Below are 27,830 nucleotides of genomic sequence, written 5' to 3' on the forward strand. Positions count from 1 at the left end.
GCCATATATTTTTATGCCAACTCATGTCTAAGAGTTTAATGATTTCTCTCAGTAAAACTGTTCACATTTTACTGAGTAGCTAGAATCAGTAAGTAGCTAGATAAACTTTAAGCATTATATCCTAACTATGGCTATAACGATCAATTCTTCAGTTTCTAAAATTGTATTTTCCTCAGTAAATATTTATTTTTGACTCCAAAATATATACATAGTAATTACTTAGAAACCACAAAAGACTAACTATAGCGGGGCACCAGTGGCTCATGCCTGTAATCCTAGCTACTCAGGAGGCTGAGATCTGAGGATCATGATTCAAAAGCCAGCCTGGGCAGTAAAGTCTGTGAAACTCTTATCTCCAATAAACTACCAGAAAACTAGAAGTGGCGCTGTACCTCAAGTGGTAGAGTGCTAGCCTTGAGTTGAAGAGCTCAGGAACAGCACCTAGGCCCAGAGTTCAAGCCCTACAACCAACTCCCCCCATTCTCTCCCCCCGCCCCCCAAAAAAGACTAACTACAATCCCAGAGGTTTTTTGTTTGTTTTTGTTTTTAAAAAAGGTGACTCACTGAGTGCTGGTGGCTCATGCTTATAATCTTAGCTACTGAGTAGGCTGAGATCTGAGGCTTGAGGTTCAAAGCCAGCCCAAGCAAACTAACCTGACAGACTTTTATTAACCATCAAAAAGCTGCAGGTAGAGGTATGGTTCAAGTGGTAGAGTGCTAGCTTTGAACAACAGCAAAAACTAATGGCTCTAGTGCCAACAAAAAATAAAATAAATATATAAAGTGTCTTAAAGTCAATAGTCCTTGACTTTAACCTCCAGGAAGTAAGGAAAGGGCAGAGCTTAGGCAACCATCTCCGAAGGCTGTACCTCTGACCTACAAATAAGAACAGCAAATGAGTAGAAAAGGATAAATGATTAGACAAGGTCATGGTATTGAGTTTGCTTAAAAATGAGTCAAGAAAACTGTTCCTTTACCCCAACAACATCAGAACTATTCAACTATTACCCTTTTAAGATTAAGAGAACCAGTAAAGCATATTCTTTGTTAAGAAAAATCACAAATTTATACTTGTTTTCTTAATGAAGATTTTAATGTTCTTAATGTGCAATACAAGAATCTTGGGTTTGCAGGAAAAAGTGGACAAATTTCCCTCCCCATCAAGGTCTCCAATGAAGTAATAAAGAGAAAAATGTAAATCCTAAGTCAGCTAGTGCTTTTCCCACAGCTCCAAACAATGGAAAAAGTGTCCTCAGGTTTTAAAGTTTCTACGTACAAAACAGATATATGCAAGCAAGTTGAGATTTGCCCCCATCAATGTTTCGTTTTGAGACAGTGTCTTCTTTTTGCTCAAATTCTGGATCATCCTGCCTCAGCCTCCCAAAACTGGGATTACAGGACTACTCCACTATATTTAGAAAGATTGCTCAACTCAGAAGTTTAAAGTTCTAAAATAGTCTTTCCTCCAGGGAAAGCCCATCTGATCAATTACAATAATCACACAATTCTACTTCAATAGTGTAAAAATAGGTCTATTTTGTTTAAAAAGCTTGAGAAATAGAATTAATCTTGTTACAGTACCACAGTAGCTAGTCTAGAATTTAGAAATAACACCTGTTCTCCACATTAAAATATCTTCCCTAGGTGTTGTCTTTTGTGACAGTCTAAAACAAGTTTATTGTAAACACAGTATTTTAATAGATAAATATATAAAGACTAATCAAAAGGTCTTTTTAACAATAAACTATCTTAGCCCTTTGTTTATCAACCTGAAAGGTAAAATAATGTACATTATTTTCAAGCATACAAACTATACACTAAAGTAAAAAAATAAAATGTCCTTTAGTTCAAGCCAAGGCTGTGTTGGTGATGCCATCAGTGAAGATGGGTGCTAGCAGGCTGGTCCTCCACACTGAAGGTCGCTCCGGCCAGCTTCTACAAAAAAGTACCAAAGCCACCCTAGATCAGCAGGTTGGTCAGCATATTCCAGACTTCAGTTATACAAACACACTCACTCATTTGGACACAAACATTTAAGTAAAACTTACATGCAAAAATGGCAACCTATTGTTCAGATAGTTGACAAGAAAAATAAGGAAACATCTACCTTATACACAGGAACTGAGCCAACTTTATCTGATCAGCATGGTACCATGGAAGAAGATGCAGTTTGGGCTCATGATACTAGGATTCTTCAAGAGCCAAGAAACTATGACTATGCTGCCACCAATAATAGCTCCAATTAGCATTCACTGTCACCATATAAGGGAGGGACAATAGTTATTATTTCATTTTACTGATGGCAGGAAATGGGGAAGTTAGAGAGTAAAAATCAGTAATGCAAAATTACTTCTGCCGCTGGGCGCCGGTGGCTCACACCTGCAATCCTAGCTACTCAGGAGGCTGAGATCTGAGGATCGAGGTTCAAAGCCAGCCCAGGCAGGAAAGACCATGAGACTCTGATGCCCATTAACCCTCAGAAAACTGGAAGTGGTATAGTGGCTCAAGTGGTATAGTGCTTGCCTTAAGCTGACGAGCTCAGGGACAGCACCTAGGCCCAGAGAGTTCAAGCCCCATGACCAACAGAAAAAAACAATTACTTTTGCAAAAAAGGCTTCTCATGACTAGTACTTCCTGATAAACAGCACAGAAGCAAGTACTCTTTATTCTGTCAACTTAAAATTGCCACTGGGTGTCTCAATCCCTATGGTTAAACTTGTTTTCTCAGCTTAAATTTTTTTCTTTACTTTTTTTTTGGTCCGTCCTGTGGCTTGAACTCTGGGCCTAGGCACTGCCCCTCAACTCTTCAAGTCAAGGCTAACGCTCTATCACTTGAGACACAGTGCCACTTCTGGTTTTTGGTGGTTTATTGGAGATAAGAGTCTCACAGAATTTCCTGCCCAGGGGCTGGAAAAGGTGGCTCAGTGGTAGAGTGCTTGCCTTGCATGCCTGAGGCCCTGGGCTCAATTCCTCAGCACCACATAAGCTAAAAGAAAAAAGCAGGAAGTGGCGCTGTGGCTCAAGTGGTAGAGCGCTAGCCTTGAGCTGAAGAGCTGAGGGACAGCGCCCAGGCCCAGAGTTCAGGCCCCATGACCAGACCCCCCCCCCCAAAAAAATTTCCATGAAGTGGCGCTGTGGCTCAAGCGGTAGAGCGCTTGCCTTGAGCTGAAGAGTGCAGGGACAGTGCCCAAGCCCAGAGTTCAAGCCTCACGACCGACAAAAAAAAAAAAAAAAAAAAAAAAGAATTTCTTGCCCAGGCTGGCTTTGAACCATGATCCTCAGATCTCAGCCTCCTGAGTAGCTAGGACTACAGGCATGAGCTATTGGCGCCCAGCTTTTTTCTTTACTTTTTAAATTGGCACACACACACACACACACACATATATATCTATATCTATCTATCTATATATATATACACACACACACACCATATGGTAATATGATATACTGTTTTGAATAGGTATACATTATGGAATGACTGAATCAAGATATTAACATAAAGTCTGGGAATGTGGCTCAGTGGTAGAGTGCTTGTTTAGCATGCATGATGCCCCGGATTCAATTCCTCAGTACCACATAAACAGGAAAAAGCCTGAAGTGGTGCTGTGGTTAAAATGGTAAGAGTGCTAGCTTTGAGCAAAAGAAGCTCAGAGATAGTGCCCAGGCCCTGAGTTCAAGTCCCATGACAAGCAACAAAAAAAAAAAAAAAAGAAAAAGATATTAACATAACATCATCTCATATACTTATTCATTTGTTATGAGAACAATTAAAAGTTTAAATTTGGTAATTTTCAAGTATATAATGCCCTTATAGACCATACCACCTTGTTATATCGTAGGATCTCTTGGGTTTTCTCTTCTCACTTAAATTCTGTATGGTTTTGTTAGTATTATACAGAATCAAATACTCTGAGCTCCTTAAAGAATGAAGTAGGTAGTCACCTAGACTTTGGAGAAGCACACAATGGGCCTACACACTCTCCTCAGGGCCCGCCATTCAAGGCAACAGATTGCTTTTCTAATTGCTCCTAAGCAGCTGGCAATGCTTTCCCAGCTCTAAGTGAGAATATTAGGCAAGTACTCAGACTGGCTTAAACTAACCCAATTTTCTAAAGGCAAAATTACCTGTCAATTTACAGTAGAGCAATTGAGGAAAAAAAGAGGGAAAAAAAAGGGAGCCCCAGAGATTGAGATGGGCAAGTGGGAGAATCCAATTCCTTCACCAAGTGTCTCATAATCTGTTTGTCTTCAATAGTTATTTTTATTGTTTTCCACTACTCTGAGACTTTCCTGCCCAGATTGGCCTTGAACTGCAATCCTCAGATTTCAGTCTCTTGATGAGCTAGGATTATAGGCATGAGCCACCTATAGTCTGGCTTGAGTCTCTGTCTTTAAATCCTCAGTGTGCTCATGTTCTAGAAAATAATTTAGCTTTCTTTCTGGATGGCAATAGCAAAATTCACATTGGTATGCATCCTGGATCAATGCAACAGGATTCCTAAAATCAAGAAATGTTTTATGCTGCCTTGTGAGGTGGTCCAGTCTCAGATGGAGAAGAGAAAACAACACTCAACTTCAGCATTTATGAAACCCATTCTTCCTTCTTCTTTCTGGTACGGATTTAAAACTTAAATCTCTACCTTAAATTTCTATCTGTCTCACATGCCCTCTTTGGAAAAAATATGCTTCCCTCTTTCAGAAGGGCAAAATTAAAAATAGAAAGCATCAATTACTGTTACAATAATCTTTGCAAGCTAATGTAATTCTAAACAAAAATGACTGCATTTTCTTTTATTTGGCAAAATGATCTTAAAAGTATTCTTTAAAGAATGCAGAGTAGAGACTGGGAATGTGGCTTAGTGGTAGAGTGCTTGCCTACTATGCATGAAGCCCTGGGTTCAGTTATTTAGTATCACATAAAGAGAAAAGGCTAGAAGTGATCTGTGGCTCAAGTGGTACAGTGCTAGCCTTGAGCACAGAGAGGCTCAGGGTCAGTGCCCAGGACCTGAGTTCAAGCCCCAGGAGTAGGAAAAGAAAAAAAGAAAAAAAAAAAAAGAATGCAGAGTAGCCCAGAAATTTTAAAAGATGAACACAGATGAGAGGACTTTCCCTGCCTTACAAATATCAAAACATATTTTGTGCTGGGTTGGACATGTAGCTCTAGGGTCAACCTCCAACTATGTGAATTCAAATTTAAATGTAGTCAGGCATGGAGAGACAAGCCTGTTATCTCAGCAATTAGGAGGCTGAAGGAGGAGGATCATGATTTGAGGCCAGTGTAGGCTATTATAGCAAAACCCTGACTCAAAAAAGAAAAAATAAATACTAGCAAAATATAGGTCAGTCGTTTCACAATCTTGAGACATACTTTCCTAAATCATCTTTCAATAAAGACAAAGTTGAGAAAGAACAAGAAGCCAGAAGACACAAAAATGACAAATTTCTATCTTGTCAAATACAGTAAGAAGTCAAAGGATACAGAAACTGAGGAAACCAGGAGCAAAGTTCGGTAGCAGAAAGTGTGCCTAGAACACACAGGCCCTACGTCCATTCCCATCACCAACGTGACAGAAATTGGGGAAAATGTACAAAATACTTGAGATTTATTATTTTCAATATCTAAAGATATCTAAGAATCAGTATAAAGAAATTATCTGAGAGGGAGTTCCAGGTTAACCTTGACTACATAGTATAACCTTGTATAAAAAATTAGTATCACTTCAGAAAAATAAGGTAAGAACTAAAAAGATTAATAAATATATAAAAACCCAACCTCCAACAACAGAAAAGCAGGGAGGGATAAATGAACAATTCATAAGAATTGACCAACAAATATAAAGAGGTACCTTATCTAACAAAACATACATTTCACCTATCAGAATAACAGTGAGATGGGCTGGGAAGGTGGCTCAGTGGTAGAGCACTTGCCTTGCATGCTCGAGGCCCTGGGTTCGATTCCTCAGCACCACATAAGAAAAAAGCCGGAAGTGGCGCTGTGGCTCAAGTGGTAGAGTGCTAGCCTTGAGCTGAAGAGCTGAGGGACAGTGCCCAGGCCCAGAGTTCAGGCCCCACGACCGGAACCCCCCAAAAAAACCCCAAAAAAAACCCAGTGAGATAAGTGGTAAATATGTCCAACATGATTATTTCAAGGGGTTACTGATAATGTCCATTTAAACAAAGAGGGCTACCCAACAGTGAATAGTGATACATTCCCTCATCATTGAGCAGGGAAAAATACCTAGGAAAGGATTTATCAAAATGTTGAAATGGTACCTCTAGCTGTGGGACTATGGTGTTCACTTGATTACTGAATGCTTTTCGGCATTTTATAGATTTCATCAAACTACTGATAACTGCTACCTACCTAGTAATGCTGTGTCTTCTCCTACATCTTCTTTCAAACTGGCAGGGCACGGTGGTGTGGATTCACTAGTGGCAGATGACAGTGGGCTGCTCACGCTGCTCCTGTCCTCATCCTGGAAGGTCACACTCAAATTCCCAGCAGAGATGCTGACAGGGACAGATTCTGGAGAGGGCAGTTCCTGTCCATCCTCAGATTCTCCCTTGAGAACAGGAGAGAAGACATCTTCCTAAGCAACACGATCACTTCATCCTGGTCATCTTGCTTGAAATCCATTGAGATATCATTACCTCTCTACACTCAATCTGGTTAGCAGTGCAATGTGCCAGTGCTTCTTTTATCCAACACCACTAGAAAAGAGTTACTTCTCAATAAGCAGATTTCTAAGATCTATGTCATCTTTTGTTCTCCAGAAGCCAATATTCCTTCCTTGATACAAACATCATCACCTTTTATACTATTTACTGACAGAAAGTACAGCTTTCTCAGTGTCCTGTGGTCTTGCACAGAGTACATGAGGCAGCCTTCTACTTGCTTTTGGAAGCAGCAGGAGCCCTAATCACTGCTTTGTGCTATTCTACAGCACAAAACTGGGGCTTATAGAGCAACAAGGCTGCTGAACAACATAAGGCATTAGATGGTATTTGTTATTAAGTCAGTGCTGTATTCTCCTTATAGAAGCCATAGTTTGACTCTCCCTCTTCATTTTCCTGCTTAAAAAAAATAAAAAAAAGGAGGATCAGCATCACCACACAAAAGCCTTAACATTCAGGGGACATCCACAAATGCTTTTTAATTAATGTCAAAGACAAAGTTGTATATGGGAAAATGATAAAATGGTCTGTGAGCACATGGCATCTCATTTCCCTCTTCTTGGCTCCAAGGTACTACTGGCCTCCTTTACTTGTGTTCCACAACCTCCTCCTGCTTTCTCAACGGTAACACCCCCCCCTCCCCCCCCCCCACACACCAAGCACAATTGATGAAACAAGCAACAAATCCTGTGACTATTGTGTCATAATGTCCTATCTCCTGCTCAGCCGACCCAATCTGTTTATCTATTATCTGCCAAGCATAGTTCTCTGCCAGCTTCTCACCCCACAGGTGATCACCATCAACCGGCAATCTAACTCAGCTGCCCCTCTAGCATATGTTTCCTCCCTCTTCCCACTTCCGTCACACAGCATGAGCTCCTCTTGGCATCTGACCTACCTCTTTTGCCATGCTATGTCTATAGTCATGTCCTGACAACATTAGTCCTGAAAATAAACCCCCAGGTCCTAGAGCAGAAGAGCAGTGTCTCATTGTCTTAGCCATCTTTCTGTCTCCAGAGCCAAGTTTAGATCTAACACCTTAGATGGCTTTCCTTTCATCAGCGCTTGTCAACTGGATGCAAACAGTGATTAAGTGGTGAACTGGTACAGGTACAAAGCAAAGGACTGACTGCTTTTAGAGTTGATGTGCATGGCGGCTGCTGCTGATTCTCCCACAGTTGTATAAGAATTAGTCACTACAAGAGAGCAAGTTATAGCTGTTGAAAATATCCAAAGGGGAGGGAATGTCTAAGAAAAATGGCATATCATCTAAAGATTAAAATACTTAAAAGACAAATCCCTTAGCTTTGAAGTTTCTATAGATTTTGGTCCCTCAAAAAAAAAATCATGCATTCAGGTGACAATATATTCTAGCTTTCAGAAAATAACTTAAAAAAAACAACTTGGTCTTACCTAAAAAGAAGACTTAATTTTTAATAGATAAAATATATATGGAACCAGCATGTGGCTCAAGTGATAGAGCTTCAGTTTAGTAGTATGTGTGAGGTTGAGTTCAAAGGCTAGTATCACCAGATGGAAAACAAAAAGGCAGTAGAGTTGTATTTCCTAAAATAAAACCACATGAAAATGAAGTTTCCAAACTAAGGTCAGTGAAAAATTTCCTTTTATACTAATGTTTAGAAATAAAAAGCAAAGTTGTTTTCTTATTATTGACAAACAAGAAAACAGCATGCGCTTCAGAGTACCTAAGAAAGGAAGAGAGTTCTGAGATTTAGCCAAGAAAAAGATCTGTGAAGTTGTCATTTAAAATGACAACTTCATTTGTTGAGTTGTCATTTGAAATGCTAGATTTCAAGGTTCAGCCTCTTGTAAGACACTTTACAGCATTTCAGGAGCCATAAGGAAAGGTCTCAGTATTTTCTGAAGGCAGGCTAAGCTAGAAAGTGAGAAGTATTTTGCAGATCTGCAGCACGGGAAGTAATAGTCTTGTTATGTTCATAGGCCAATGCTTCAGTGGCATCATCATAGAAATTCACATGGCTAGGAAGAATTTCAGATGTATAAAATGATTATCTTAAATTTTTTTTCTGCAGTTTCTACAGAGAATTCTATTGACTAGCAATTTTACTTAGAAAAATTTGACATTCAAGCTATTTTTTCCCAAAGGTTAAAAGAAATATTATATCAAGTTTTTGAGATATTATCATAATACATGAAGACTAAAATAGTAATTTTTAAAAACCTAGAAAAATCAGGTTTTCCTCTGTGTCCCTCCTTTTTGAGTAGAGAACTTGGGCACTAGAATTAAGTAAACTTGTGTTTGAAAGCTGGCTCCCTATAAACTAGTATGACCTGCAATGAGTCACAACAATTCTCAGCTTAATTTTCTAACCTAGAAACTGTGATTTTACACCGAGGTTATACAGATCTAATGGAAACAGCATTCAAGGCCTTCACACAGGGCTAGCTACTGTGAGCAACACTTCCATTTTCTTCTGCATCTCCTGAGAAATGTTCCTGATCATCAAAGCATTACAAAATAATGGCCTAAAATTAAAGCAGCATTGCTGAATCCTGAAATTATGGACAGGGAGAACTAATATCAAGAATTACATTAGTCTATCATAAATTTAAGTTCCCTAATTCTCTGGACTACTTTAAGAATTCTTTTTTGTTTTTATGGTGCTAGTACTGAGGATTGAACTCAGGGACTCATGCTCTTGCTTGGCTTTTTCACTCAAGCCTGACACTACTACTTGAAACACGGGAAAAACAGGGGCAGAGATTGAATATAAACAAAAATGTAACAAACCCAATATCCCAGGGCTTTGATGACATCAAGTTTACACATTGGACATGTTCGGTGATCCAAAAGCCAAGGGTCAATGCATATTCTATGAAAAATATGCCTAAAAAAATTAAGTATGTGTTAATGTTTTAAAATAAATGTTTGTATATCTTACAAAGGAAATAAGACATTCTACCAACTTAATTCTTCAATATCAGTTAGCCAATGTCAAATCAACACTTCAGTCTAGTAACTTATTATCTATTTCCCAATTAAGTGGAATTCAGGATTTCAGTGAAATTTTCTCTACATAAAAATGGCATGCCTTATTTCTACTACATGCCAGGTATACATTTTTATATTCCTTAATAAATTACGTATAAGCCTTTTGAAAATTAATACTAAATTAGTAGTATCTTTTTAAGTCCATAAAACAATTCAAATAGAAATACAGTAAAATATTAACAATCATCTTTAGAGACAGACTTAAGAAACATTTATTTTCTCCCTTACACATTTTTATATACCCTTTTTTCTGTAATGAATACCTATCATCAGGATTTGTATTTTGGCGCCAGTCCTGGGGCTTGAACTCAGGGCCTGGATGCTCGCTGCCCCAGAGCTATTTTTGCTCAAGGCTGGCACTCTACCACTTGTGCCACAGCTCTATTTTACATCTTCTTGGTGGTAAATTTTTCCAACCCAGGCTGGCTTTGAACCTCAATCCTTAGATCTCGGCCTCTCGAATAGCTAGGATTACAGCATGAGCCGTTGTCATTCAACCTATAATCAGGTTTTTGTTTTTGTTTTTTTTGGTGCCAGTCCTCAGGACTGAACTCAGGGCTTAAATACTGTCTCTGAGCTTTTGTGCTCAAGGCTAGCACTCTACCACTTGCGCCACATCTCCACTTCTACCTTTTGGTAGTTTATTTTTTTTTGTCGGTTGTGGGGCTTGAACTCTTCTGGGCTTGGGTGCTGTCCCTCAGCTCTTCAGCGAGTGATCTATCACATAAGCCACAGCGCTACTTCCAGTTTTCTGGTGGCTAATTGGAGATAAGAGTCTCACAGACTTTCCTGCCTGGGCTGGCTTTGAACCATGATCTTCAGATCTCAGCCTCCTGAGTAGATAGGATTACAGCTACCGGCACCATTAAGAGTCTCATGGATTTTCCTGCCCAAGCTGACTTCGATCCACCCTCTTAAGATCTCAGCTTCCTGAGTAGCAAGGAGTATAGGTGTGAGCCACAGATACCTAGCTCATCAGAATTTTCTTATAAGGGCATATCTAATTTTCTTTTTTTCCCCATCTGTCTTTCCTAACTTTACTTCCCATGTGAGATAAGCTGTTAAAATATGGGGTTTGGAGCCAGGCTGATTGCACTCAAACACTAGCTGTGTGTCAGAATTGCCATGACCACAGGAACCTTAGCTGGTTGTGAATCTATACCACCACCTGCTTTCAGTGACACACATTATGTTCACAATATGCCAGGCACAGAACATCTCTAGTAAGTGTTCATTATTACTAGTATCCTTTCAAAATGTTTTCTGCAAAATAAGCCTACCAGTGCAATTAAAAGTACCAATTCTTTTTTTTCTTTTCTTTTTTTGTGCTGGTCCTGGGGCCTGAACTCAAGGCCTATGCACTGTCCCTGAGCTTATTTTGTTCAAGGCTAGCACTTTATCACTTGAGCCACAGCTCCACTTCTTGCTTTCTTTGGGCACTTTAGTGGCATTAAGAGTCTCATGGACTTTCCTGACTAGGTTGGCTTCAAACTGTGATCCTCAGATCTCAGCCTCCTGAATAGCTAGGATTACAGAGTCACCAGTGCCTAGCTAAAAATACCAATTCTTAATCACTTAACAGTCTAGTCCAATCTGTCTTTTGACCTTTCCATTCTCAAACCCAAACTTAATGACCAAAAAGAGCAATTTTACAAAAACAAATGAACAACTAAATATACTGGCTCTACTGGGGAATGTGCTATATCATAAAGCTCAGGAAAGAATGTGGAGGAGTCACAACCCCAATAAGTAGGCAAGGAAATGTACACTGCAACTCATCTGGCATTTGAAAGCCACATAAAAATCCCAGCTTAGCCATCAGCACATACCTAGTGCTGCTCAAGTGTGCAGCATCCTGAGCATCATTTGTAATTAAAGACTTGCTCTACCCAGCCCAGAGAAACAGTTTTCTTTTTCTACTTTCACAATTTTCTACAGGAAATGATCAACTTATACTAGTCCCAATTCACTAAGCATTCACTGTGCCAACCCTGTAAATGCCAAAGGTTTTAAAAGCAGCATATTAAACTGAGGAAACTTTTATTTGGTTATTTTGATACAGTTGCTTTATTTCCTTCAAAGTAACCAAGAACTTATTCTACCATAAAGAACATACATATCCTAAAATACTCTGCAAATAAAGCCAGAGCATTATATTAAATTTTTGCTTCCAAAAATGTGTAGTGTAACTGAAAATGACTAGAATTAAAACATCTAATTTCTATACCCAAAATAAACCTTTCTGCTAACATAGCAATTCTTTTTTAAAGTTATTATTAAAGTAGCCTGTTATTAAAAAAGGAAGTTGCAACTTCCTGTTGCCAGAAACCGAACCTGAATTACTATAACTTAAGTACAGGGAATAATATTTGTTTTATACAGCCTTAAAAGAAACACAAACCTAGGGTGCAAGTAACAGTAAGCCATTCCTGATTGGCTTCTGGCTCTCATTCCAGGCCTTTCCCCTGATTTCTCAATGGTCTGGCTTCTGCTTCTTTGCTTCTATCACAGCATTTTCTGTATTGCTAAGTGTATAATGGGTTTCTAGGATTTCAATGAAGCCTTGCTGTTGGCTAGAAGCCAAGTTTATGACAAAGATTTATAATGGGTCTTAATGGGTACCTAAGATCTAATCAAAGCAATTTTAAAAAGCTTCATTGAAAACCATATAAAAACCAAGTCTCTTTTCTGAAAGATGATATGATTAAAGATAGCAAGAACTTTATATGAGAAAAGATACGGAATTTGTACTCAGAATTCTGATACCTGTCAAGCTATTTTTGTATATCTCAGTGGGCAAAAAGAACATACTTGCATGGCAGGATTCTGATAACATCCTTTACTTTAAAATTTTCAATGCACACTGCACAATTCTCTGCATCAATATCAATTCCCTGTAAGAGGAGGAAAGAGATTAATATACAGAATATTCTTGATAAATGTACTATATTGTGACTAGAACAATGATGAATTCTATACTTTACTGGCTGAACAACCTAAAACACCAACAGAGGTAATTACACTTTGTATTTTTTCTTATTGCTACCAAGGAATTATCTAAGAAATCTAAATGAAAGGAAAAAAAAATCCAACACCTGCCTAATCAGGCATTAACAATACTTAAGTATTAAATATTAAGTGTTACGGGTTATTTTTTATTTTTGTCGGTTGTGGGGCCTGAATTCTGGCCTGGGTACTGTCCCTCAGCTCTTCAACTCAAGGCTAGCACTCTACAACCTGAGCCACAGCGCCACTTCTGGCTTTTTTTTTTCTTATGTGGTGCTGAGGAATCGAATCCAGGGCCTCATGTATGTAAGGCAAGCACTCTACCACTGAGCCACCTTCCCAGCCCCAGGGTTCTTTTTTAAAAACAAATATAAGGCTGGGAATGTTGCTTAATGTGCTTGCCTATCATGCATGAAGCCCTTGGTTTGATTCCTCAGTTCCACATAAACAGAAAAAGCAGGAAGTGGTGCTGTGGTTCAAGTGGTAGAGTGCTAGCCTTGAGCCAAACAAGCTCACGGACAGTGCCCAGACCCTTAGGACTGGCAAAACAACAACAACAACAAATAATTTAGGGCTGATAGAGCTGAAGTGGTAGATTACTTGCCTAGCAAATATAAGGACTCGAGTTCAAACTGTAGTACTACTCTCCCCCTTAAAGAAGTTGAAGGAATGGTTCAAGTGGTAGAGTACCTTCCTAGCAACTGAGAGGTTCTGACTTCAATCCTTACTGACAAAATTTCTACTTTTTTGGTGCCAGTTTTGGAGCTTGAACTTAGCACCTAGATGCTGTCTCTGAGCTTTGCTTAAGGCTACTGCTCAACCACTTAGGCAACAGCTCTATTTCTGGCTTTTTTTTTTTGGATCCGGTCGTGGGGCCTGAACTCTGGGCCTGGGCGCTGTCCCTCAGCTCTTCAGCTCAAGGCTAGCACTCTACCACTTGAGCCACAGCACCACTTCCGGCTTTTTTTTTCTGCTTATGTGGTGCTGAGGAATCGAACCCAGGGCCTCATGCATGCAAGGCAAACACTCTACCACTGAGCCACCTTCCCAGCCCTACTTCTGGCTTTTTAATGGATAATTGGAGATAAGAAACGTCTCACAGATTTCCCTGCCCACACTTTAAACCATGATCCTCAGATCTCAGCCTCCTGAGTACTAGAATTATTGGTGTGAGCTATCTGCCCCTGGCAAAATTTCTACTTTGAAGCATCTATAGGTCACAGATCTTTTCAGTGGGCGCAGCTCTCCTCATTTCTCTTGGCAACCTCTGGATCTAACCACCTGGGTCCTGTTCTATCAACAAAAGCAGCCAGGGTCACAGTGGTCATCTGGCCCAAGTCAGGCTGGGTCCTGAGACCCCTAGAGGTTCAGAAACTCAATCAAGGTGTGCCTGTATGCCTGAAACATTTGCAAGTCATTTAATGACACACAGACATTATTTAAATATAATTTAAATATAATTAAATATAATTTAAATATAATTATTTAAATGTAATTATTTAAAAACATACTTAGCCATATGTACCACTTATTAATAAGGAAGCAGTAAAAGCTTAGTTTCATATCTGGATATAATTATCAAAGACTGCATTAAATTACATTTATAGCAGTATTTTAAATTACATGATACAACAAAAATACTGTCACTCATTTATTATGCCATGCAAGAATGATGAAAGCATTATCAAAGTCCCTAATTACCTGTAAGATTTCATATTACTATGAGTGAAGTCAAAGACAAGACAAATTAAAAAACAAAACACCAGTTTCCAGAGCTAAGGTAGACTAGGGAAAACGCTTTTTTTGTACAAGCTTAAAATGTAAACTAGAATATCCTTGTACATACTTTTTTGGACCACTTATGGACTAAACTACTATTTTAACAACTTAAAAAAAATAGTCCCTGGTAGCATATTTTCAAAAGTGTTCTATCTGGAAAGAAGATAGCCTCAATTTACTTCTATTCTTAAAGACTTGAATTGGTAAATTACACATCTGCATTTGTGTCTTCTCTTGAGTAGGGACTGAAATTGCAGAGGAGCAACAGCATGTTGCAAAATGAATATAAAACCAGGTGCATATCAAGCGACTAGCTACGCAGATGTATACAGAATTTGCCACAAGCATTAACAAGACACTCATCCCCAGATGATGATTTGTAAACCAGATGCCCATTTTATTTTATTTATTTATTTATTTTGGGTCCGGTCGTGGGGCCTGAACTCTGGGCCTGGGCACTGTCCCTCAGCTCTTCAGCTCAAGGCTAGCGCTCTACCACTTGAGCCACAGCGCCACTTCCAGCTTTTTACTTTTTGCTTATGTGGTGCTGAGGAATCGAACCCAGGGCCTCAGGCATGCAAGGCAAGCGCTCTACCACTGAGCCACCTTCCCAGCCCAGATGCCCATTTTAAAAGTAAAAGTGACCTTTTACTTTTATTTTTTTCTGTTTAATAAATGCATCGTAAGAAATTGGTATCTTGCACACAGTATTAAAATTCCATTGTACCACAACGTGGCAGTTATTAGGAATGATAGCCACCAACACAATTCCAGGAGTAGGAATATTAAGCCATGAGCCATTAATATCAGATTCCAATTTTTTCAAATGTAAAGGTCTGTAATTCAGTGTGTCACTGTTACTTTAATACTTCAAGTATAGCAAAGGAAGAGCTACGGCATAAATGCAAGTTTCTTTTTCTTGAGGAGGAATAGAGACTGGAGTCTCTAAGTCAAAAGCTGGGCTAAGTGAGGCTAAATGAGATAAAATGAAAAGAACTAAATGAAGCCTCTGCAAGGCAGTACAGCCACATTTCACAGCACAAAAGACAGTACAAGAACGATTACTACACATTTCCATCATTCATTTTACTTTTTTTTTTTTTTTGAGGGTGGGAGTGACAGTAATTAGATGTAAGACCTTGTTTATGCCAAGCACATGCTCTACCACTGAGCTCCAGCCAACCCCTCCCCCTATGTGACCTGTGGCTGTCATAGTGGACAGCTGTAGGTGTTACTCTTCTTGAAGGCTCTTTAACCATGGCATTTCTGCCAATCCTTTAAAATAAGCACATTCATGGAAGTTAATACTAACTTAAATTCACCAAAGCTCCACATACTCGTTACTGTACTAGAAGGACAATATTTTTCAAAATAAATACACTGTCTAGTCTAAGTTGTAAGCAAAACAAAACACAACAAAGCATCATGAAAATATTACCTTTTCTCCATGTTTTACTGTATGAAGTGGAAGCTGGCCAATAACTTTTTTAGTTTCCTTCCTATGGCCCTTGGGAAGGAAGGTATTATTGAAAATTTTAAATAAATTATTTTTTAAAAGTCAGACATAATGTAAACAAACATATGGACTAAAATTTTTAAGAAAAGCAAATGACCACTCTAAAAATAACTTAAGCAAACACACACCCTCGAATAAGCATTTTAAGTTCTTTTTTTCAGGCAGGATCTGACTGCAGCTTAGGTTGGCCTCAAATTCATAATCCTTTTGCCTAAGCCTCACCAGTTAGGATTACAGGTATATGCTATCATATCCAGCTTATTGTAAGTGTTAATATATACAACATTCATATCACTTAAGGTCCTTTTTATTGAAAGTATTTTAAGTCAGGTACTAATGGCTTATGTCTGTAGTTCTAGCTACCCAGGAGGCTAAGATCTGGACGACCATGGTTTAGCCTGGATAGAAAAGTTCATAGCCTCTATCGTCAAAACAACCAGCAAAGAGAAAGACTGGAGGTGTGTAGCCCAAGTGGTAGAATGCCAACCTTGAATAGAAAAAGCCAAGCTTGAGCGCAAGGCTCTGAGTTCAAGACCCCATACTGGCACATACACACGTAAAGTCATAAAATACTTCAATATCCTAATTAAAAATGAAATTAATGTGGTCCAATATAAATTGAATACATGAACTACCTTTTTTAAATGCAAAACTAACAGTTATCCATAATTACCTGACTTCCAAACTGTGACCCCGTATATAGGAAACGTTGTATATAGTAAAATATTAACCAGGCTAATGAGATAATCATCATCGTGATGAAGGCAATGGCCACAAACACCACAGACTGACCGCTGATAAACTCCTGCATGTGCCGGGTGCCAATCCCTATGGTCATTTTTACTGCAATTCCTTTTTGCACCAAATCCAAAATTTCTCGTCCTTTTGGGTAGCTAATCATAATGACCACTATGTTTCCTGTTCCTGCAGAAAAAAATGAAAGAAACCAACATAATAAAGAATACAAAATAAAGAGAAAGTTATGTTCACTATTACACACATTTAAAATAAGCCAATAAAATGGCTTATTTTCAAGGAAAATAGCAATTACCAAAACAGGTTTTAAAAGAGAAAACAGACTGATTACAGTAGGAAAAATAGAATAAATCACTAAGTATGCTCTTCCAAATAGTAAGAACATGATGCAACTTGAAAAGTGAATTCTACCTTTGAATTCACACCTTTAAGGAGTAATACTAACGACATTTCAGTTGTTCCACAGGGGCTGGGATGTAGCTCAGTGGAATAAGCACTGGCCTAGCATCCTTGGGTTACATCCCCAGCACTACAAGCAAATAAAAACAAAATAAAACAGAAAGCACACACCAGGTGCTGGTGACTCATGCCTGTAATCCTAGCTACACAAGAGGCTGAAATTTGAGGATCACGGTTTAAAGCTAGCCTGGGAAAAGTGGTTATTTCCAATTAACCACCAAAAAGCTCAAAGTAGAGTAGTGATAGAATGCTAGCATTGAGCAAAGAAGCTCAAGGGCAGCACCCAGGCCCTGAGTTCAAGCCCCAGAACCTGTACAAAAAAACCAACAGACAAACAAATAAAAAGCACAACTATTCTCCAGCTTGTTAAAAGAAAAAAATAAGGATGTCTTAAAATTATTTCTAAGATAACACTCCCACACCCACACACAACATAAGCAGTAATAAAGAATCAAAAGGTTTTCACTTATGAATATTAACAATGGATGTATGAAACATGCCTACTAAAATAGGAAAGCAATATAAGGAGCAAAATAATCAAGTTTTAAATGACCCTAGCTATATATTAATACAATAATCATAAAATAACACTAGGATAAAACAACTAAAAACACTGTTTAAGCAGAAATAATCAGTAAAGTTTTTCAAAAAAGTGAAACCTGGGCTAGTCCTTATAGATAAGGTACTTTAAACATCATTATAGTGGTGTGTAACCCTGTCCTGGGATGGGACCAAATGAAAAGTCCTGTAGTAAGCCCAAATATGTAAATTAATATATAATACAGCAGAATCCCAAATCAACGACAAAGTTAATGCTAATAAATAAAACCATGGGGGGGGTGGCATCATCTAAAACAAAACTGCATGCCTTTCTCACAGCTTAAGCCAAATTAAGTTCCAATGACTTATATATATATATGAATAAAAAGAGAAACATGTAAGGATCAGAAGCAACAAAGATTTAAAAATAAGTAATATCAAAAAAATCTTTTCCAAGCATGAAAAACTTCAGAGATACTTTAAAAAAGAATGACTAGAAAAATGAAAACTTTCTCTAAGGCCAAAGGAGTAAAATCAAGATAAAAATAAGAAATGGACACTTGGGAAAAATTAGTTTAAAGAAAACACACAAGTTGGGTGCCGGTGGCTCATGCCTGTAATCCCAGCTACTCAGGAGGCTGAGATCTGAGGATCGCAGTTCAAAGCCAGCCCAGGCAGGAAAGTTCCTGAAACTCTTATCTTCAATAAACCACCAAAAAACTGGAAGTGGCGCTGTAACTCAAGTGGTAGGGTGCCTTCAGCCTTGAGCTGAAGAGCTGAGGGACAGCACTCAGGCCCAGAGTTCAAGGCCCACGACTGACAAAAAAAAAGAAAAAAAGAAAACACACAAAAAATTGGGGGGAGCCACACCTCTAGCCTCTTTTTGCTTTAGTTATTTTTGGGATATGGTCTCACTTTATGTTGAAGACAACATGGATTTCTCTTGTGTTTCCTTTAACAAAAGGTTGGGGTTGACAGGTGCATGACACTACACTAGTCACTGTGCTTCCTCCATACTAGAATAACAGGTGTGTGCCACTAAGCTCAGCTATTGATTGGGATAGTCTCATAAGCTTTTATGCTCCAAGTGGACAAGAACCATGGACCCCCAATCTCTGCCTCCTAAGCAGGTAGTATTATAGGCTTGAATCATTGTACCCAGCCCATATAAGCCGCTTTTTTAAAAGCAGCTTATGGGCAAATTACATACAAGTTGGCACTCTTACATACTGCTACAGGAGTAAATGATTCCTCTTGCATGGGGGTCGGGGGTGGGGGAGATTAAGGCTATCCAAAATTTTAAATGCGGGTCTCTTCAACCTAACAATTCTGTATCTAAGATACAGATACACTTACACATGAGCAAAATGCAACGTCTCTAAAGAGACACTATTGTTGGTTTCTGCCTGCTTGCTTCCCTCCCTTTCTTTCTTTTTTTGGTGAACTCAAGGCTCTACTTTTTTTTTCTTTTCTTTTCTTTTTTGGTACTGAGGATCAAACCCAGAACGTTGTACTTGCTAGGCAAGTGCTTTCCCACTAAGCTATAACCATCAAGGACTCCACTCTTGTTAGGTAGGTACTCTATTTCTAAGTCGTGTCACCAGCCTCTGCCCCCACCCATCCTCTCAACCTATCAACCAAGCTATCTATTTTTTGGAATGCAGTGAAGGATTCTCATTGTCAAAACAAGATATCCTAATAGAAGACATAAAGAAACTGTCCTGATAATTTTAGACTCCAGAACCTGTCCATGAAATCAGTTCTTATGTAAATATGACAAGAGGACATATTTGCAACAGTTAAGACTGACTAGACCTATGTCCACAATAGAAGTACAAAGGCAGTCTGCTAGTTCCTTTCCTCAGTACAGCATGTATTGCATAAATGTGGGAGGCTTCTTTTGTGAAAAAATATTTCATGTAGAAAAATTTCAATGTTTTACTTTCTCCCCCAAAGGTTTCAGGCCATAATTTGAACAAGGAAAACAAGTTAAAGGTATGTTCATTTCACATCACTCTCAAAACTATAATTGTATCAACCATCTTTAAACTTTGACACTTAAAAAGTCTATGGGCTGGGAAGTTGGCTCAGTGGTAGAGCGCTTGCCTTGCATGTCTGAGGCCCTGGGTTCGATTCCTCAGCACCACATAAGCAAAAAGAAAAAAAAGCCGGAAGTGGTACTGTGGCTCAAGTGGTAGAGTGCTAGCCTTGAGCTGAAGAGCTGAGGGACAGCTCCCAGGCTCAGAGTTCAGGTCCCACGACCAGACCAAAAAAAAAAAAAAGTCTATGGGCTGGGAAGGTGGCTCAGTGGTAGAGCGCTTGCCTTGCATGCTCGAGGCCCTGGGTTCGATTCCTCAGCACATAAGCAGAAAAAAAAAGCCAGAAGTGGCGCTGTGGCTTAAGTGGTAGAGTGCTAGCCTTGAGCTGAAGAGCTGAGGGACAGCGCCCAGGCCCAGAGTTCAGGCCCCACGACCGGACCCCCTCCCCCCCCAACCCCCACCCCCACCAAAAAAAGTCTAATACTTATCAATTTATCAGTACTAAGTAGGTAGACTGAATTTTTAACAAAATTGAAGTTACATAATCTAAGTACAATAAAGTGGAATAAATAATGCTCAAAGTCCTGATCTGTTTTGTCTGTCAGGGAAAGATACTGGCCTCTCCTTGTACCTTATGATAAGGGGTCAATCACTAGCCTCCAGGAGATGATCCTCGTATCGTCAGAGTTGTCTCGGGCATAGGGTCCCCAATGACATCATCACAGCTGAAGGCCTGAGATGATACAACCCATGGGCTATCTTGTATGTATAGGACACCTTGCCTATAGGCCTACAAGGCCCAAGGGCAGGTATTTATCTTGAAGCACTGAAGGACTGAGATCCATATCCTTTTCCTACATAGATTTTGGAGCTGAGTACCTGCCATCCCAGTGAAATGCTATGACAACTATTCTGAGAGACAGATATTACCAAGGAACTGCTGCTGCAAATTAGCAAAGCATCCCTGACAGAGTTCATCCCTCATACTTTTCTTCCATCTGCTAATATTTTTTCCTTCTGTTTTTGCTATCACAATCTAAATGCCCATGAAAGAGGGATAGCTATATATATTATAGTTTATGTATGCAGGATGTAGCCATAAGTACTGATAGTACTCAAAATAGTTCAAAAAACAAGAAGAAAACCAACAGGTAAAGTTGTGTGGACACCATACTTTCGTTATAAATCTCCAAGGAGCTACTCTTGATCAACACAGATGATCTCTGGGAGTCTACAGAAGAGTCTGGGACCATGACCATCTCCAGGGAGATGAGCCGGTGGCTGCAGGATGAGGTGGAGTGTTCCTTCACATAGGAGGAATTCCATGCCATCTGCACATATTACCCAATCAAACAAGAACTTTAAAATGTACATTGTTCTGTGAAATTACATTGACACCAGAGTATTACACTATTATATTGTGGAAAGAAATTTAATCTGTAGCACATCCACTGTGGGTCTCTGCCATTGGGATTTAGTTACTGAAATGCCAGAAGGCCATTCTTCTAAGGTGACTACTACTGACTACAGCTAGAACTATAGTTTCCTCAACATTTGTGCAAACTACCTTGCTATCCAGCACTGAGGAAAGACAACAGAAGATAAGTATTTTCCATCTATAGGAAAATATTCAGTACATGTACAGCAACAATTGATAGTTATAAATCACCTACAACTGTGACACCCTGTAAGTCAAAGAAGTGTTTTCATGTGGTCCAGAAATTTGAATTCAGGGCCTTGTTCCTGTTAGGCAAGCATTCTACATTTTTGAGTCATGGATCCAGCTAAAAGTCTTAGCATGGTAGCACATGCCTGTAATGCTAGCTACTTGGGAAGTTTAGGCAAGTAGAGTCTGTGTCCAAGGATAGCCTGGGCAACAAGTATATCAAAACTTTGTCCCAAAGAAGTTCCAAAAAGGGCTGGGAAGGTGGCTCAGTGATAGAGTGCTTGCCTCGCATGCATGAGGCCCTGGATTCGATTCCTCAGCACCATATAAGCAGAAAAAGCTGGAAGTGGCTATGTGGCTCAAGTGGTAGAACACTAGCCTTGAGCTGAAGAGCTCAGGGACAGCACCCAGGCTCCACGAACGCGGGGCGGGTGGGAGTCAAAAATTGAAAGGGGGTGGTGTGAACTAGAGGCAAGGACTTGAGTAAAATCACACTGGCTCCAAAGGCCCTTCCCTTCCCTCTTGATGCATTAATTACTGCCTTTTTGGCCAATCCTACACAGCTAACCTAGCTCAAGTTATTTTGTACAACTCAAATTTAATTGGCACATGAGAGCAAATATCAGCTTATTTCTAAGCTAATGTGATGAATCAAAAAAAATATTTCTTCACAAAAGGTACAAAAACTCAAAGATTTGAAGGAAAAGAGGTAAAATCCCTAGAATACTTTTTCTTCCCCAGGCCTAAGTGTTTCTCCCAACCTTGCTGGACTATAAAAGGTCATCTTGCACAATCCCTCTCCCACAAAGGAACTCATACACCTCCCTACTAGGCAGAAGGACTCGAGGGCAGTTTCTGTTTTATTTTTGTCTTACGTCTCCACAATGTCACTGCCCACAGTATACGACTGTAATCCTACTTGTTGAGTAACAGATACCAAATACAGTATTTTTAGCAAGCAAAATTACTGGTAACATAATTTCAAATTTTCCTGTGCCAAATATAAAATGGTGTTCACTTCCTTTTCCACTTTCTGTGCTCCCCTTATCTCCTTCTGAAAACAAACAAATGAAACACAAATTCAGATTTGACTAACAGTTTCAAAATTCAGCAGTGACACAATGGAGCCTAGCATACTACTTCTCCTGGTGAAGAAAAGATTTAAAGAAGATTTCAACATTGTCTTGAAGAAGATGAGAACTACTCAAATATTTAAAGTAGAGGACTTGATTTCTGATCTAGCAAACTAACTCAGGTAATCAAGAAATTACATTAGAAAATTAGAGGAACAGAATCCCCTGAACTTTCAGGTTTTTTTTTTTTTTTTTTCCTAGTAACTTAGCTGCCAAACTCTGGCCACTCCTACTTACTCCCAGCCTGGAGATTTTCCAGTCAAATCTTGAATATTTAGGGCAACTTCAAATTCAGGCTTTACAACTTTCTTGGAGTCAGAATTATCATGGATACTCCTTTTTACACACATCAAAATCTCTTTTTAGGTCTCTCTCCTCACTATCTAGTATTATCTGTTCTTTTTCTTTCTTTCTTTCTTTCTTTTGAATTAGATTTTACAGCCCCAACAAGAAGTGATGGCTCACAGTAGAGTTCCTGCATGAATGAATTAATCTGAAAAGCTGGCTTATTTTCCAGCGCTATCATTGAGATGACCTACTAAGGATAATTATAGCTGGAGAAACAGTACAGAATGTAAATGTCTTGCAGATTTCAAGCCATTATACAGAATTTCAGGATTTCAGTGAGTTAGAAGGAAACCACATATTCTTTTCTTTTTATAAGGTGAGACCTTGTCTCAAAAGTAAAACAAAACAACAATTTCAGAAGTGTTGACTACTCAACAATCTTACTGGAAACACTTCTGCAACTTTCCCTGATGCATTACTTCATTTCAGACCCTTAGTCTTTTGTATTACTATTCCTGTGATTGAGAAATCCTACTTACTCTTATAAATGAATGCTACACATTTTTTTAAATCAACTATAACTTGTCCTGCAAAACTGAATCTTTCAAGAAGCTTCCATAAAAAAAAAACCCACCCTCTGTGAGGCATATATCTTAAATTCAATTCTAAGTGTTTTTGATCATTTGTTCACTTATAAAAGACTATATTCCATGATCTGCCAAATCACAATGAATCTCTCTTAAACTGTGACCTTTCAAAAATCTTAAACACCTTGGAAACCGCCTATGCCCTATCAGGACTCTAACCCTTCCTACAAATATAAGCCTTGCTAGTTACCTGGCACTCAGTAAACAACTGCTCAAGTGTCCTTCTTGAAAGAGCTCACCAAGGTTCAGCTAAAGAAGTATCCTCTTTATCAATCCACAATCAAACATAGCTAGGACTACAGATAGGCCACTGTATGAGATAGGATCAGGATCTCACCGACTTTTGGCTTCAAACTCGATCTTCAAACATGATCCTTCCATCTCTGCCTCCTGCAAAGCTGGGATTATAGATATGTACCACTACATTAGGCTAAGTCATGACTTTTTAAAAAGCTACAATAAAATATTGGCTTAAATTCAGAATTGATCTAGTAACAGTAAGTTAAGCAGTGGATTTCCAATAAAAGCTAGAGAATTCTAAGACTTAATATTTCACTTAACAAATATATAAGCTTTAATTACTTTGTAGAAATCCAGGGTTACATAGGAACACTGAGACCACTGAATCAGTAGGTTTTCCTGGCTCTAGCAACATTCTAAATATAGGAAACATAAGCCTTAACAGCCTGAGGTTCTATAAGAATATTCATCTCAAATTCAAATAGACCATGTCAAAGGCGGTTCCTCTCACCTTAATTCTATTCTCAAACCCACAGCTGTACCTTGTATCTGTTATTTTTTTGTTGGTGGTGGTTGTGGGGCTTGAACTTGTGGCCTAGGAGCTGTCCCTGAGCTCTTCTGCTTAAGGCTCGTGCTCTATCACTTTCAGCCATAGCCCCACTTCCGTTTTTTTTGTAGGAAATTAACGTCTCCGGGTGGCTTTGAACCAAGATCCTCAGATTTCAGCCTCCTGAGTATCTAGGATTACAGGCGTGAGCCACCAGCACCTGGCCTTGTATCTTGTATCTGACTGGAACAAGTTCTACAAGAACCTTTCCATTTTTGCTGCCACCACCATGGTACTGGCCCTTCTATATACTGGGACTACAGTTTAATTGGAACTCTGTTTCTATCAATCACACTTCTACAAAATTAATCTAAGGTCAGTGGCTCAAAGTGTTGTATAATTTTGTCCATCTCACTTACAGAGCATTTTGCAACATGTAAGGACATTTTTGTACTCAAAATTATTGACTTCGTTGTTTAGAAGTAACACACAGTGTCAGCTATTCCTTCTCTCCACCTTGTTACATAGAAAGGGAATTCTTTCAGCTGCCAATTTTGAGTAATAAATACCATATTATATCATCATCGCTGATATTTAACCAAGTTGGTCTTCAGGTTTAAGCTGGGTGAATGAATATCTCTACTTGTTCTGTAAACGTTTGTTGCTTTTTATCTTGTTGTCTAGATTGACATACTTTTACTATTTCCTCTGCATAAGTGACAGTGAACCAACTCATAAGCTTTTTTTTCTTTCCTTTGCAGTGATGTAATTTGTGTATCATCAATAGACTTGTATGTATATGCTAGAAAGGAAATAAAATAGAGAAACTAAAAAAAAAATTGTGGGAGGGCCAATGGAACTTGGTGGGTGATAGGAGGCAAGAATGCAGTCAAATATCCTATAATTCACAAAACAGTCACCACAGTGTCTACACAATAGATACTTTCACACCAAACCAAACCAACTATTCTTTTTAAGGCTTCTTTTTTGTGGGGAAAAAGAGCATCTCAAACTGACTTTGTCTCATGTTCTGAGGACTAGACAGGAGGCTGACGAGTTCAGAAGACTGGAAAAAAAGGATTTCCACATGAATATCAAAGAAATTATTGTGGAGAGGCATTTGAATAAGTTACATGCTAATATCAGCAAGAAATGTTGCTGAATGAACCATGGTTAGAACAAATTATGTTCACTTGAAAGGATGTTAATGTCATGATCAAAAACTGAAATAGGTAGATTAAGAAAATTGCAGGCTGAGGAATCTACTATTTAAAAGAAAGAGACTGTGTTAAGTGTGTACACCTAGGATCTGGCATCATGGCTCACTGACCTCTTCACTGATACAACTATTCAACTTGTGAACTCTGTGGTTACAATGTACCTGAAATTCCAAGACCTTTATATCATGGGTTCTGTGGAAACATGGCTTAAGCACAATGACAATGGGGTCAATTTGTAATCACTGGAGTAATAAACTAGCATGCCCAGCCCAATACCACTACAGAGACATTTGCACTCATCCCCATTTACTCATCTTCCAAAGTCAATCTTCAACGATTTTATATATTTTATTTTTTAACCTTCAACAATTACTCAGGACTGGCTTTCTTGATTTCTCATAGACCTATTTCTCCACTTTTTTTTTTTTCCTCTCTCATTTTGGGGTCCTAGCAGATCACTCCCATCCAACTTCAAGTACTCCTTACCATCTCCTACCCATCCTTTTTCCTTGCTCCTGCAGTTTAGGCCCATTGTTAGCCTACAGGGAAGTCCCCCCTTCCCCACCTCCCACCTGGCTACCATTCCCCACACGATTAAATTAGCCAAACTCAATATAACTTTTCTGCAAAACCTCATTCTACAGTTAAGTTCCGAACTCAGTCAAGTGACCAAAACATACTAAAAAACAGACGTACAGTACAGGAAAAGGGTTGTACTGCTTAGTAACAGCAGAAACTTAGACAATAATTTTAATCACCTGAAGTTTAGCCCTAGTCAATTATGTGGTGCGTAGAGCTAATGTGATCTTAAAACTGAGTTCCAACTCAGTTCCAAGACTGGTCATTTCCCAAAGAAATACTTCAACCCTCATTTACTGCATTAAGATGTAACCTGCTATTTCTCCCTGGGACTAGTTCATGTAGGATGGGGCTCCAGGCAAAGAAATAGGCCCTTTTCTTCCATCAACACACACACAGTTAAGTTTCAAATGTCATGTAACCCCAAAGTGGAGTCAGTGTTACAAATCTATATTTTAGCAAGAGAAAATTTCCAGAATTAAAGGCCAGGTTTCCTGAGTCAAAAGTTTAGAAAACTCAGGATAACTTCATGGGGGTGGGGGGGAGGTGACGGGAGGGGAAGGGGGGAAGGCTGGGGAGCAACCAGGTGGCTCAGGGCCTGCAATCCTAATTACTCAAGAAACTCAGATTTGAGGACTTCGGTTCAAAGCCAGCCTGGGCTGGAAACTCCGAGAGATTCTTACCTCCGATTAATCACCAAAAAGCTGGAAGTGGAGCTGTAGCTCAAGTGTTAGCCTTGAGCGAAAAAACTAAAGGGATTAGTGCCTGGGTCCTGAGTTCAAGAAGTCCCAGTGCACACACCACCCACCCATCCACTCACCCCACCGCCCCTCTGCCAGGAGCTTCACTTCTTAACCTCCAACGCTTGTTTGGGAAGCAGCATACAAAGAGACCCATCGGTGGAGCCACAATCTGCCTGCTGGGCACCTTCATCTCTTCAGTTCAAAGATCTCATCTCGAGTGTGGACGCAGGGCTCAACCCCTAAGGCTGGCCTCAGACCTCAAAAAACAAACCAACAAACAAAAGACCCACAACAAAACACCACCAAAGCGGCGCCCAGGGGCCATTTCTGGGCCTGGGAGGCAGGCCCGGGGCGCGCGGCCTCCCGCGCCGGGGCGGCTCACCGGCGTGGGACATGGGCGCCGTGACGTTCCCGTAGGTCTCCTCGTTGTACACCACTACCGCCGAGGCGTTCCTCCGCGCCGCCACCAGCACCTTGTCCTTGAAGGTGCAGCCCCCGCGCGCCACCAGGGCGACCCACGGGGCCGCTCCCCGGCCGCCCGGCACGAAGAAGCGCGCGTCGGGCGCGCAGCCCTCGGGGTCTCCGGCCGGAGCGCCCACCAGGCCCTGCGCGGCCTCCTTGGGCGAATTATCGCCGAAGCGGCCGCTCTCCGACACGCTCCACACGGTCTGGTTCGTCTGCGGGTCCACGTACTCGAGGCCCACCACGGCGGAGTACCACTCGAGCGCCTGGCTCCCAGCCCCGGGCGAGCACAAGGCCAGGGCCAGCAGCGCCAGCGCGCCTCGGGCTCGAATGTCGGCCTCGGGCCGCCGCTGCCAGGCCATGGCCGCACCGACCGGCTGAAAAGAAGCCGAGGCGTCGGAGACAGGCAGCGCGCGGGTCTGCTAGGCCGCTCGGCTCGGCTGAAGACTACGCGCCGGTCCCCCGCTGACCCAAAGACTGCCGCCGGGTGGGGGGGCGGAG

The 27,830-nt window shown here is 40.1% G+C and overlaps 1 protein-coding gene across 1 annotated transcript; it reads right to left on the bottom strand.

Annotated features, from left to right (window-relative positions):
- Positions 1–495: 495 nt before the first annotated feature.
- Positions 496–27,778, bottom strand: Rnf149 (ring finger protein 149). Its single transcript, XM_069988549.1, has 7 exons — positions 27,250–27,778; positions 16,684–16,934; positions 15,933–16,001; positions 12,521–12,603; positions 9,449–9,545; positions 6,365–6,563; positions 496–1,935 (listed from the first exon to the last, which is right to left on the bottom strand). The coding sequence occupies exons 1-7, from the start codon at positions 27,689–27,691 to the stop codon at positions 1,892–1,894; spliced, it is 1,185 nt and encodes a 394-aa protein (XP_069844650.1). The 5' UTR covers positions 27,692–27,778; the 3' UTR covers positions 496–1,891.
- Between the last annotated feature and the right edge of the window lie 52 nt (positions 27,779–27,830).

Source organism: Dipodomys merriami, unplaced genomic scaffold, assembly GCF_024711535.1.
Source record: "Dipodomys merriami isolate MVZ:Mamm:240054 unplaced genomic scaffold, mDipMer1.0.p SCAF_36, whole genome shotgun sequence".
NCBI classification, from domain to species: domain Eukaryota; kingdom Metazoa; phylum Chordata; class Mammalia; order Rodentia; family Heteromyidae; genus Dipodomys; species Dipodomys merriami.

Bases quoted from the DNA above. Each gene is read 5' to 3' on its own strand.
- Rnf149 (XM_069988549.1), bottom strand. From the start codon at position 27,691: ATGGCCTGGCAGCGGCGGCCCGAGGCCGACATTCGAGCCCGAGGCGCG. The intron at 16,935-27,249 runs GTGAGCCGCCCC...TTTTTTCTGCAG, and splicing joins GGCGCCCATGTCCCACGCCG to GAACAGGAAACATAGTGGTC. The intron at 9,546-12,520 runs GTATGTTCTTTT...TAATTTTTTTAG, and splicing joins ATCAGAATCCTGCCATGCAA to GCATATTTTTCATAGAATAT.